We start from the raw sequence: 11,387 nt of genomic DNA, 5'->3' as shown, positions 1-11,387 counted from the left end.
AGGAAAGATGGGAAAAGGAGGAGCACACTGCTTTTGAAAGGGAGAAATGAGTGGTCTCGAGCTCCGAAAACAAAAAAAACAAATAACCTATAAAATTGACCACTTAACAGTAAAAACTAAAATAACTAAAGACAGAGACAGCTTCTGCGTATACTAGTTTGAAAAAATATTAGTTAAGCATATATACTCAATAGTTATCCACAGATGATCGGATCGCTTGTTTACTACTTACTCCAAAATTTAGTCGTCTTCGGGATCCACACCACGTCTCTTGTCCACAATTGTCACCCACCTTATTTTTTAATGCTTAATTACTTTATTTATCTAATACCTTTTTTGATCAACCCTTTATTTATCTAATACCAAAACCGCAAGTTCTAATGGAATGCGATGATATAATTTTGGTTACATGAAGCTCTTAAAAATTTGTAATTATAAACAACGTACATTTTTCTTATTAAAAGTGTAAATTAAACTTTTGAACATCTAAACCTTTCCATCATATATGCCTTACCTTTAAAAAAAAAAAATACATATATTTCCTTTGGATAAATTATGTTCTAATTTGAATAAAGCTAAACAAAATGTTCCTTCATTTCTTACAATTTTTTTTGTACATGTGCTACGTACTAAAAAACAAGTAATATCTATAAGAAATTTAACCGTATAAGTACTGCACATCTTATTTAACATCTGTATCATACATGCATATGCATACCAGACACAATGATTCTTTTATTCAATTTATTGTCATGAGAGAAAAAATAATAAATGGCAAAAGCGTAATTAAATAGAGGGAAATACAACCAAAGAATAAGGTCACAGTCGTCCAGCTTATAAAAAGCATCTCAGAGGACTCTCTACCTCACCAAAGTCATATATCCTATATTGCATCACTCTCCTTTAAACACAGTCAGAGAGAAACAGCAACTCTTGTCTGAAAAAACCAGAGATAGAGAGAGAGAGAGAGAGAGAGAGAGAGAAATGGATCATGGTAGGTTAATGGAGGAGGATCAAATGGTGCTAGGCTCTCAAGTGTACCCCTACACGACCCGGACACAAACTTCACAGTGCATCATCGTTAACCAGATCGATGGGTCATCATCAGGCGGCGAAGGATCAAAACCCGTGAAGCGGCGGAGGAAGAGGAGGAGCAAAAGTTCATCAGCCACCAACGAAGGAGACGTGGCGGAGATCGGAGGGATGCTGAGGAAGAGGAAGTTGACCAATGAGCAAGTGAACATGCTCGAGTATAGCTTCGGAAACGAGCCCAAGCTAGAGTCAGGGAGGAAGGAGAAGATCGCCGGAGAGTTGGGTCTTGACCCGAGACAGGTGGCTGTTTGGTTCCAGAACCGCCGTGCACGGTGGAAGAACAAGAAACTCGAGGAAGAGTACGCCAAGCTCAAGAACCACCACGACGCCGTCGTCCTTAGCCAATGTCAGCTCGAGTCTCAGGTACAACTTTTATTATCTTTTCATAACACAACCGACAAATTAAGTGATATATTTTGGCGAATTTCATGTTAGATTAGTATAGTAAAGGTGAGTAATTTTCAGGTTTTCGATATTTTGAAATACGTATAAGTAATTGATAACTAGTTATGCGTTAATTATACTTCACAATATTTATTACACATGTGAAATGTAGTTAAATCAAATATTGTAACCAGTAATTTTTAAAAAATAAAATTAAATAGCTACAAGACTTGGGAGGCTTCCTCTAATTTATTAAAATGCATAGTGAATTAGACAATGCGATTGGGACCACTCCACTTATTTCGTCATCTCATTCTTATCCACCATTTAGGAAAAAACTATTCCGTCCGTCCAATCTCAGTTGGGCTCATGATAGCCCATTAGCCACTCAGTCAGTGCCACGTTTGAATCCTTCTCTGCATTTTTTTGGGCTGACATGCCAGAAAATATACTCGTTTTTGCTTAACGTAAATACTATTTGAGGAAGATAGTGTGATTTTGTCAGGAACATTGGTACTAAACTGACATACATGTATTGAATTCTGTTTGTAGGTATTGAAACTGACGGAACAATTAAGTGAAGCTCAAAATGAAATTCGAAAACTCTCGGAACGGCTTGAAGAAATGCCAACCAACAGTTCGAGTTCATCGCTTTCTGTCGAAGCCAACAACGATGCACAATTTGATTTCGAGCTAGCCCCGGAGACTAATTACAACAATATCCCATTTTATATGTTAGACAACAATTATTTACAAAGCATGGAGTATTGGGATGGTTTATATGTATGATTTTTATCAACTAAAATATATTTGGATTTGTATCGATGCAAAGTGATGTTATAATTAATGTAGATATAGATGTTGGTTTAAAGTTTAAACTGTTAGACTGTTGTAAATGTGGCTTTCTCAATGTTTATTTTCAATTTCACTTTTTCTCTAGTTCCATTATATATATATATATATATATATATATGTAAATCTTGATTAATATATATATGTTCCTTATATATGCAGAGCCTATTACATATATATCCCATATATAATTATAAAAAAGTAGATATATAGTTAGCAAATTTGTTTTCATATCCTGAAACAGAAACCCCTGATTTCATTACTTATATAGGTATTTCATTTATTTATAAAAAAAATCCTGAATAGATAAACTTCCCTTTTCTCAACCAGGTAAATAAAGTTCTTGATAAAAAAATGGAGAATATAATAACCAAAATTAATGAATAATGAGCAGAATAAAATCCACCACACTCGTTTTAATTATTAATCTTTCCTTTATAAGGTTTTTATTGGTCAACAATCTTAATCTATAAGTTAAAAATAACAAATACGGATTTTACAGATTAAGAAAATTAAATGTGTTTGAATTTAGATAACACCGTAGACGTATATTATATAGTCTTCTCTTCTTTTCCCTCCCGTTTCCACAATAGAGTCCCCTTTTTGAAATATACTACTTTTCATAAAAGTCCCTTTAGTTTTATAGAGTTTACATAAACACCCCAAACGTTTTGTTATATATAAATAGCGCACCGTCCTCACACTATACAATTACTCTCCGCGTCGTCGTCTTCATCGCTCACTTCAGGAATGGGACCTCGCGGGTATCAACGAGCTCCGTCAGTGGAGGAACCAACGATGATTCCTGAGGATAAGACGCTTCATCCGAATTACCCGTTTCTCATGTCCTCACATGGTTTTAAGTCGTTTGAATCGGACGACGAAGAAGACTCAAACCTGGAGTCCAACGATCAATTCGCTTTCGGTATAAGCACAGACTTGCTTGTAGATGTCGAAGACGTATCTATTGGAGAAGTAATCGGCGAAGGTTCATCTTCAATAGTCTACAAAGGCTTGTGGGTTTCTCAATTCCCTAAGTTTCTACTGCTTTCTGGGTTTTTAATAGCAAAATAGCGAATTTTTTTGTTTTGTTTTTTTTTCCTTTCTTGATTTTGTTTGATATTCATCGTTTTAGGGTTTTGATATTTGTTACAATTCTTCAAAAAATTTCGAGCCGTAAACCTATTTCCAAGTATATATAATATAGGTTTTCAGGGTTTATAGGTGATTTAAAGTTTCAATTTTGGTTTTTAAACCTTGAAATTTGGGAATCTTTCACACTGATTTGAGTTAACCTGCGGCAATGCTGAATGAAAAAGGGTTTTGTCATTCTTAGGTTTCTTTCAGAATTCGATTAAATCTATCTCAAAAGGTTGGAGGAAGTGTTTATGCTCTAGTCTATGCTCTAGTCTTTTCTACATAATGCCTCAAACTTTTCTGAATATAAAGAACAAATGTTACAGAGGAACCTCAACCTGTTTACATAATAGAGCTTTATGAAAGTTTTTGAATGAGTAATATTTGTAATGCGGCATAGTTATTATTGATTCTATTCTTGAATTAGCATATGGGTTGAAGAGTATTTCTCTATTGGTGATTATAGGTTCAGGAGACTTTTCCCTGTCTCAGTGAAGATATTCCAACCTAAAAGAACATCTGCTGTAAGCTTTGAGCTGAAGAAGAAGTTTCAAAGAGAGGTTTTACTGCTCTCCAGGGTTAGACATGAAAACATTGTGCAGGTAACATGGAAGAGAGCCTAATGATATTTGATTGTTTTCATATGTTAGCCTTATCTCGTAGCTGAGATCCCTTTTTTTTTATCACAGTTTATTGGGGCCTGCATACAACCAAAGTTGATGATAATTACTGAACTCATGGAAGGCAATACTCTTCAGAAGTTTATGTTGACTACTCGTCCAAACCCTCTTGATCTGAAGCTGTCGATTAGCTTTGCCTTGGATATTGCTCGGGGAATGGAGTTCTTGAATGCAAATGGCATCATTCACCGTGATTTGAAGCCAAGTAAATTGATTCGTTTTTTAGTCAATATGGGATATCATATGACCAAAAGAGGAATTAAAGATTTGTGAACTGAGGAAGATATTGGTTTCTGTACAGGTAATATGCTCTTAACTGGTGATCAGAAACATGTTAAGTTGGCTGATTTCGGACTTGCTAGAGAAGAGACTAAAGGTTTCATGACCTGTGAGGCTGGTACCTACAGATGGATGGCTCCGGAGGTGGGTGTTTCTAGTTTCTTTATACATAAATAGGTTTTAAATCTTTTTTTTGGTTTGATATGTTGTTTGTTTGTTTGTTTCTCAGTTATTCAGCTATGAGCCGCTTCAAACTGGCGAAAAGAAACACTACGATCATAAGGTGGATGTATACAGTTTCGCCATTGTTTTCTGGGAGTTGCTTACCAACAAAACCCCATTCAAAGGAAAAAACAACATATTAGTTGCTTATGCTGCTAGCAAAGTAAGTAACCCACAATTTAAAGTCAAAAATCACTTGAACATGAATTGATCAAGTCTTTTTGATTTCTTCAGAAACAAAGACCAAGTGTAGAGAATCTTCCAGAGGGAGTTGTTTCTATCCTGCAATCATGCTGGGCAGAGGATCCTGACGCTCGTCCTGAGTTTAAAGAGATTACCGTTTCACTGACAAACTTGCTCAGAAGCTTAAGCTCAGACACTGATGCTACTTCATCCAATAGCAACGCCAATGTAGCTACCGATGATTCATCAAGCAGTCTGGTTCAAGAACGTGTTGTCTGTGATTGCCAAGGATTAAAGATGACCAAGACAAAGAAGCTGAAGAAGAAGACGCATAAAGTGATGAGTAAGATCGTTCCTTTTCTCATGATCTTCAAAAACTGCATGTCCAAGCGATGCAAGTAGAAACTACTGGTAAACAAAAGAAAAAGGTATAGCAATACGAACCTCATTGAGTAAAAGGAATGAGACTTTTGTTAGGTTTCGTTTTTAGTTCTTCTTGGTTTTTGTTATTTTGAATCTTCGATAGAATTGTTGAAAAATAAAAATTAATGTCTGAAATCGAAGAATATGAGGTATATATATAATAGCTGAATTTCTGATAATTTTTTTTGTGTATTTTCACCGTAGTAAACACTATTGTGCTAATTTGAATACCGTGAAAATACACATAAAATTTATGATCAGGTAGAGAGATTTAATTAATACCGCTACAAAATTTTAAAAAACAAAAACAACAAAAAAGGAAAAGAAAAAGAGAAAAAAGGTATCGCCCGATTTTGGCGGGATGAGACCGTTTGAAGTGAAGAGATCAGTTTGGTCTCTTAAGGTGAAGTGATGTAAGAAACGACGACGGTGATGTCATCAAGCTTTCCTCCGTAATACCTGTAGCCAGCCTCCTGAGCCGCAGTTGCGAAAGGGCTCTGCCGTTTTTTGTCGACAGCTCTCTGACGTGCCAAATCTGCAATCTTCTGAGCTGTGGCTTTCGGGTCTAAGCGGGCCCTCACCGAACTAACCACCACTCCTGTGATCTCTTCATTGTATAGATTATCATACATACCATCCGTTCCAGCCACAATCACATCTCCGGACTCAACATCAATCGTGAATACCTAATTCATATACCCACCAGTTTTAGAGTGTGTTCAATCCATATAACCCAAACCAAAGCCGAAAACAGAAACGTGTCCTAAAAAAATGGTCCTATTAAGGCGTTATGAGGATGACTAGTAAAGCGTTCGAAACAGACCTGACCAGAGCTAGGGACATCGGCACTGTTTCCACTCTCTAACTGATAAGTGAAGTTGAACCCATGCTGCTGAACCGGAGACTGAAACACCGTGGTCCCCTCTCTAACCACCGTGAATCCACTGTCTCCGAGATTAATCGCGTGTAATCCCTTACAAAACAAGAACAAACACATTTCAAGAGAAAGTAGCAAGAAATATGGTTTTTGTTCATCCACAAGCAAAAAACTATGTGAGCAAACTAACTCACCTTGTCTGTTAAAGCAATGATACAAGCCGTGGAAGAGCCTTTGGCTCTGGTTTGAGAATGTGCTTTCTCTAACACCATCAACGGGTCGATAGCAGAACCTTTATGTCGTTCTTGAATGGCTGATAGTGAATAAGACATTAGCTCACGCGAAAACAGTCCAGCATTAACACCAACCTCTGCCCAACCGCCAACACCATCTGCAACTCCAATAGCTTGTTCTTCATCGCTTATAAAGTGAGCGTCTTCTCCACCAGTAGCTTCCTTTTCAGGATGCGGGAGATAACATGACCCCGACACTAGCCTTAGACTCCTACTCAAAAATCACAGCTTTCTATATATCAGTCGTTCTTTCTTTCCTTGCTAACAAAATGTTTGACAAAGTGAGAAGACACTTACTTAAGAGCTGTAGTAGTTGGTGGTGAGTCTTGAGAACCACCGTTAAGAGAAGAAAGCTCATGAGCCGGTCCTACTGAGAAACAAGCAATGGAGGATGCCCCAAAGAGTGCACGGTTCTTTTGGAGCGGATCAATGGCAGAATAGTGACACACCAATCGGTTCCTCGGCAGTCCCTCTCTCTTCCCAAGTCTCATGCTAGCTACTGGGAAATTAACAGTGAAGCTAGCACCACTAGAACGCTTCTTAGTGAAATCTAAACCATTTGAACAAGTTGTAGCCAAATCATCCAAACAAGCGTCCCCAAAGACTGGGAGAGAGCCAGAAGCAGCCATGGCTTGACGAAACCGCCGAGAGCTGTCAGAAAACAATCTCCTCCTTTCACCGGAATTGGAGAAAAAGCTCTTACTCTTCCCACCAGCTACGATTCTTTGAAACCCAAATTGAGAAACAGGGTTTAATCTTGAGAGAGCAGTCGCCGCTGACATCTAATTCAACAAGAACAAAAACGTGAATTTGATAAAATACCCAGAAATCAACTATGAATCTTTAACCTTATAATCAAAAAAAGGAAAGGTTTTTACCACAAAAAAAAAATTGAACGAAACCACACAAAAATCATAAGGCTATAAACGAACCATTAAAACAGAATTCAAATACTTAAGAGAGAAAAAAAAGAAGATAAAGACTTTTACCGGAATATTCACTCTTCAGGGATTTTGACCGTCTACTCTTTCGCCGGAATTAGGTTAGAGAAGAGAAGGACGAAGGGAGACAACACGATTATATAAGAAATCTCCAGTTTCCGCTACCTACCTGCAGCTGCGAGCATCTCCGTAAAATCCATTAGCCGATGAGGGCAAAATCGGAAATTTCACTTGCGAAGTCTTGTTTTGTTCTTGTTCGGTTTTCGATGTCGAAAAGAACACCTTTGAGATCATATAATATCGAAAAGAAAAAGAAAAAAAAAAAGATCAGAAGATTTAACAATTTAAGGCCCAATAGTAATAACCTGGTGGACTTGAGTAGTCTTCAGCTTAACGGGCTTATAATATCTTTGGCCCGTTAACAAGCATTTTACAATCCCACCACCCTACACAGATTACAAAACCAATTTTTATTTTTAATAAATACACAAATAATCATCCTTTTCGGGTGTTTAAGACAATCACATCATGCGTAGATCCAATAATTATCCAAATTTTTATTTTTAGTCTAGTGATTTCTATTAACCTTGTCACTGTTGATTTAATCAGGTAAGATATGATGTGGGTGAATTATCTTGCTGTAATGTCTAATCTCCGAAAGTAAATAAGAGACAATGCCTTTTTTTGGGTTGGATTTGTCATGATAATTCCATCACTATATAATGGACCTACTAAGCGATTGAAACATCAAAATTTCTTTGGTCGATTCTCCAATCAAATCACTCGTCTAGTCGATTGGTATATTTTCAAATTATCTTGCCCAAAATTAGACCACTTTTTAGCTTTGTAAGTTTTTTAGAAAAATACCTTCCCAAAAATAAACAGATCTCTTTTGGGAGAAGTCAAGTCAATCTCATCTACGAAATCATTTCCCATTAATGCAAAAATTTCGACTCAGCGTTTTTAGACAACAAGCAACAAACAATAATAGAAACTTCAAACCCCATCTATTGTTTTCACACGATGTGAACTTATTAAATGGTACAAACATCATCATCACCATAGATTAATTATTAGACCAAAATTAGTACCCATTTGTAATGATGGGTTTACCGTAATGTCACAACCCGAATTTAAATTCCCCCTCAAAGTACATGGTGTCGAGTTTATATAAACAACCACAAAGAGAAACAATATATATTTGTTGTTGCTAGGGAGCTTTATGTACTTGAGAGAATGGGAAATAACACTAGAGCTTTCACTAAAACAAGATAGCACCAAAAGATCTAAACCTGATACAAACTTAATAATAATAAACTATAGCTATATACTACACTGTTCTTCAACGTTCATGCCTTGTTGTCCCTCTTACGAACTTCTACCAATATCTTTGCCTGAAAACTCCCCTGATCCAAACACATCGATTTTGCCGCTCCCACCTATAGAAGTCAACAGAGCAGACAATCCTCCTCCGGGATTACCGCCATTACCAACAGCTCTTCCTAATCCGAGGAAGTCAAGTGTCGTCTGTTTTGGACCAAACACCGACGAGTTCCCCATCATGAGCTCTTTTAGACCTGATCCGCTACCACCGCTGCTACAAGGTAGTCCAAGTCCAAGACCAGGAGCTAAGGACAAGGCATCGTGATTGCTGAGTTCCATCGACGAAGAAGTGGTTGAAACTATGCCTAACCCGCGAAGCAACGACCCTCCTGATCCCGTGGAACCCATTTGGGCAGCTTTTTGGAGCAATGCGGTAGCTGACATTGCCGGTTGAGGAGGAAGAGGAGTTAGGAAATGTGGCGGATCTTGTATTGTTGGTCTGAACAAAGACGGGTTCGTCGAGAGACACAGAGAGATTGGTTCGATGGAGGAATATGGTGTGTATAAACTTGGGGAAGCAGTCGAGGAAGCATATAAACTAGGGGAAGCAGTTGAGGAAGCATATAAACTAGGGGAAGCAGTTGATGATACAAACATGCCTGCGTATCCACCATTGTTGTTACTACTGTGATCGTTGCTTAAACCTGATGAGCTCACATTGAAACCGATCGTTCTTGAAGCTTCCTCGATGATGACTTCAGGAGGGTTGTTTTCTGGAGATTCTACAAACCAAAAAAAAAGACAGTGCGTGAACACGATTTAGTTTTTAAAAAAAGACAAGTTCCACGACCAGAAAATCGGCGCTACAGACAAAACCAACTAAACTCCAACATCACCGACCAAATTTACATATAGATTTTTTCAAAGAGTTCTTGTTTCAGTTAAAGAAAGAATTGAGAAATGGTTACCAAGTAGGGACAAAACTTAAATTCAATATTGCCAAAATTTCCCATCAAGCAGAGCAGAGACTTTTGTAACATGTACCTGGAGAATTCTGAATCGACAAAACCGAGGAAGATATAACTTTGGCAGGCTCAGACTCAACCGAGATAGCCGGTGCCGGAGCTACAGCAACGGACGGCAGAGAAGAAGAAGGCTGTAGCGACGGAGGAGATTCAACAACAGGTGGAGATTTCTGGTCAGGTTCAGGGTTCTTCCTTGTGACAGTTTCTGAATAAAGTTTCTTGCTTTGAGTATGATTCTTTGCACTCTCTTCAGCCAACGCATCACAGAAAGCTCTATGCGTTATAAAGCTATCTCTCCTGCAACAAAAAAAAAAAACCCAAAACACAAAGTTAGTAAAATTCTTTTAAGAAAAATATCAAATCTTTTATTGAGTTCTTAGAAAATCTTACCTAGAAAACAGAGTTCCACAATCGCATTTATACTCCTTGGTGCCACAAATCTTAGAATGAGCTTTCCAATCAGATTGAACAGCATACTTCTTTGAACATTTCTCACACTTCCACTTCTTCTCGCCGTGTTTCCGACAAAAGTGTTTCTTGATACCAGTGAGATCTCCAAGAGCACGCGAGGGTTCATGATGAACACAACCCGCAACTGGACAAACGTAAACCTTCTTCCTCACTTCTTTACTCGATCTCTGTCGAAGCTTCCATGGAAGATTGTGACCACGACGGTGAAGCTGAAGATTCTGGTCACGTTGGAAACCTTTGTTACAGATTTCGCAAACGAATCGGTTCGTCGCCATAAGTGTTTTGGGTGACAAAGCTATCACTTCCGCGTCTGGATCTGAATTTTAACACCCAAATATACAAAAAGCAATCAGTTGAAGACTACAATTTCAAAATCAAAAACAGGAAGAAAAAAGAAAAAAGATTGGATTTTTGAAAAAGTACCAGGCATTCCAGGAAGATTCCGTTTCTTCTTCCCAACGGATTTGGGAGTTTGATTTTGGTTTCCGGTCGATGAGACGCTCGCATCGCCGGAAACTGTAGAGGAGTTATCTAAATCAACCGGCATGTGTAAAAAAAAAAACAAACAAGCTTCGATCTTTTTTTCCCCCTTCACAGATTCGAAACAGAGAAAAAAAAGAAGCAAATCTCTCAGCTCAGCTTAGCTCAATCTAGGGTTTATCATTTGCTCTGTCTCTCTCTCTCTCCTCTTCTTACTCTGTTTAGTCTCTCTCTCTCTTTCTTCAGCTACCAGTCAATCTGCTTTTCGTAAAAACCTCTTTTTTCCCTTTCCGCCACCAAACTTTTCTGATAACTCTCTCTGACCTCTCTCTCTTCTTCAAAAAAGATTTTTTTTTTTAAAAACCCAAAAAAAGAAATCAATACCCAAGAAATCTCACTAATCATTTAACCCACACGCTTCTTTTTTTTAAAAAAAATCCACTGATCTGATCTAACGGCTGAGATTCCCACCGGAGATGAGTTTATCCTGTACCTCCGGCTCTTTGATTCTTTGTTTCTCTCTCAAGAATCAATCCACCGAAGACATAAAGAACAAAATAAGGCGGCTTTGTGTGTGAGAGACTTTGTGTGAAAGCTTCAACTTTTTTTTTTTGTTTCTTTGGTTTGTCCGAGACAAAGGAGCCTTCTTCTTCTTTTCTCTCTCTCCGGAGACAATTATACTATTTTTTTTTCCTTCTCAACTTTTCATCATTTTTATTTTTAAT

At 37.8% G+C, this 11,387-nt stretch overlaps 4 protein-coding genes across 4 annotated transcripts; 2 read left to right on the top strand and 2 right to left on the bottom strand.

Annotated features, from left to right (window-relative positions):
* Positions 1-843: 843 nt before the first annotated feature.
* Positions 844-2,407, top strand: LOC104727366 (homeobox-leucine zipper protein ATHB-53-like). Its single transcript, XM_087471777.1, has 2 exons — positions 844-1,455; positions 2,029-2,407. Exons 1-2 carry the CDS (start codon positions 985-987, stop codon positions 2,263-2,265), a joined length of 708 nt encoding a protein of 235 aa, XP_087327903.1. The 5' UTR covers positions 844-984; the 3' UTR covers positions 2,266-2,407.
* Positions 2,408-2,914: 507 nt separating this feature from the next.
* LOC104727365 (serine/threonine/tyrosine-protein kinase HT1-like) lies at positions 2,915-5,431 on the top strand. The gene is made up of 6 exons (XM_010446448.2): positions 2,915-3,344; positions 3,932-4,067; positions 4,155-4,350; positions 4,447-4,568; positions 4,654-4,809; positions 4,881-5,431. Exons 1-6 carry the CDS (start codon positions 3,079-3,081, stop codon positions 5,229-5,231), a joined length of 1,227 nt encoding a protein of 408 aa, XP_010444750.1. The 5' UTR covers positions 2,915-3,078; the 3' UTR covers positions 5,232-5,431.
* LOC104727364 (putative protein phosphatase 2C 80) lies at positions 5,422-7,665 on the bottom strand. Its single transcript, XM_010446446.3, has 5 exons — positions 7,412-7,665; positions 6,720-7,204; positions 6,324-6,633; positions 6,076-6,225; positions 5,422-5,938 (listed from the first exon to the last, which is right to left on the bottom strand). Exons 2-5 carry the CDS (start codon positions 7,202-7,204, stop codon positions 5,651-5,653), a joined length of 1,233 nt encoding a protein of 410 aa, XP_010444748.1. The 5' UTR covers positions 7,412-7,665; the 3' UTR covers positions 5,422-5,650.
* Positions 7,666-8,481: 816 nt separating this feature from the next.
* On the bottom strand, positions 8,482-11,385 carry LOC104727363 (zinc finger protein ENHYDROUS). The gene is made up of 4 exons (XM_087471176.1): positions 10,606-11,385; positions 10,102-10,498; positions 9,731-10,008; positions 8,482-9,468 (listed from the first exon to the last, which is right to left on the bottom strand). Exons 1-4 carry the CDS (start codon positions 10,727-10,729, stop codon positions 8,732-8,734), a joined length of 1,536 nt encoding a protein of 511 aa, XP_087327302.1. The 5' UTR covers positions 10,730-11,385; the 3' UTR covers positions 8,482-8,731.
* Between the last annotated feature and the right edge of the window lie 2 nt (positions 11,386-11,387).

The sequence above is a fragment of the Camelina sativa genome, chromosome 11 (genome assembly GCF_030686135.1).
Source record: "Camelina sativa cultivar CO46 ecotype springtype chromosome 11, ASM3068613v1".
Lineage (NCBI taxonomy): Eukaryota > Viridiplantae > Streptophyta > Magnoliopsida > Brassicales > Brassicaceae > Camelina > Camelina sativa.
The sequence above is the reverse complement of the archived record's forward strand: the minus strand, read 5'-3'. Positions and strand labels throughout refer to the sequence as shown.

Coding starts and splice junctions, on each gene's coding strand:
- LOC104727366 (XM_087471777.1), top strand. CDS start 985: ATGGATCATGGTAGGTTAATGGAGGAGGATCAAATGGTGCTAGGCTCT. Junction 1,456..2,028: donor AATGTCAGCTCGAGTCTCAG/GTACAACTTTTA, acceptor TTCTGTTTGTAG/GTATTGAAACTGACGGAACA.
- LOC104727365 (XM_010446448.2), top strand. CDS start 3,079: ATGGGACCTCGCGGGTATCAACGAGCTCCGTCAGTGGAGGAACCAACG. Junction 3,345..3,931: donor TCAATAGTCTACAAAGGCTT/GTGGGTTTCTCA, acceptor TGGTGATTATAG/GTTCAGGAGACTTTTCCCTG. Junction 4,569..4,653: donor ACAGATGGATGGCTCCGGAG/GTGGGTGTTTCT, acceptor TTTGTTTCTCAG/TTATTCAGCTATGAGCCGCT.
- LOC104727364 (XM_010446446.3), bottom strand. CDS start 7,204: ATGTCAGCGGCGACTGCTCTCTCAAGATTAAACCCTGTTTCTCAATTT. Junction 6,226..6,323: donor TCATTGCTTTAACAGACAAG/GTGAGTTAGTTT, acceptor TTGTTTTGTAAG/GGATTACACGCGATTAATCT. Junction 5,939..6,075: donor ATGTCCCTAGCTCTGGTCAG/GTCTGTTTCGAA, acceptor TATATGAATTAG/GTATTCACGATTGATGTTGA.
- LOC104727363 (XM_087471176.1), bottom strand. CDS start 10,729: ATGCCGGTTGATTTAGATAACTCCTCTACAGTTTCCGGCGATGCGAGC. Junction 10,499..10,605: donor GAATCTTCCTGGAATGCCTG/GTACTTTTTCAA, acceptor GTTAAAATTCAG/ATCCAGACGCGGAAGTGATA. Junction 10,009..10,101: donor TGTGGAACTCTGTTTTCTAG/GTAAGATTTTCT, acceptor TTTTTGTTGCAG/GAGAGATAGCTTTATAACGC.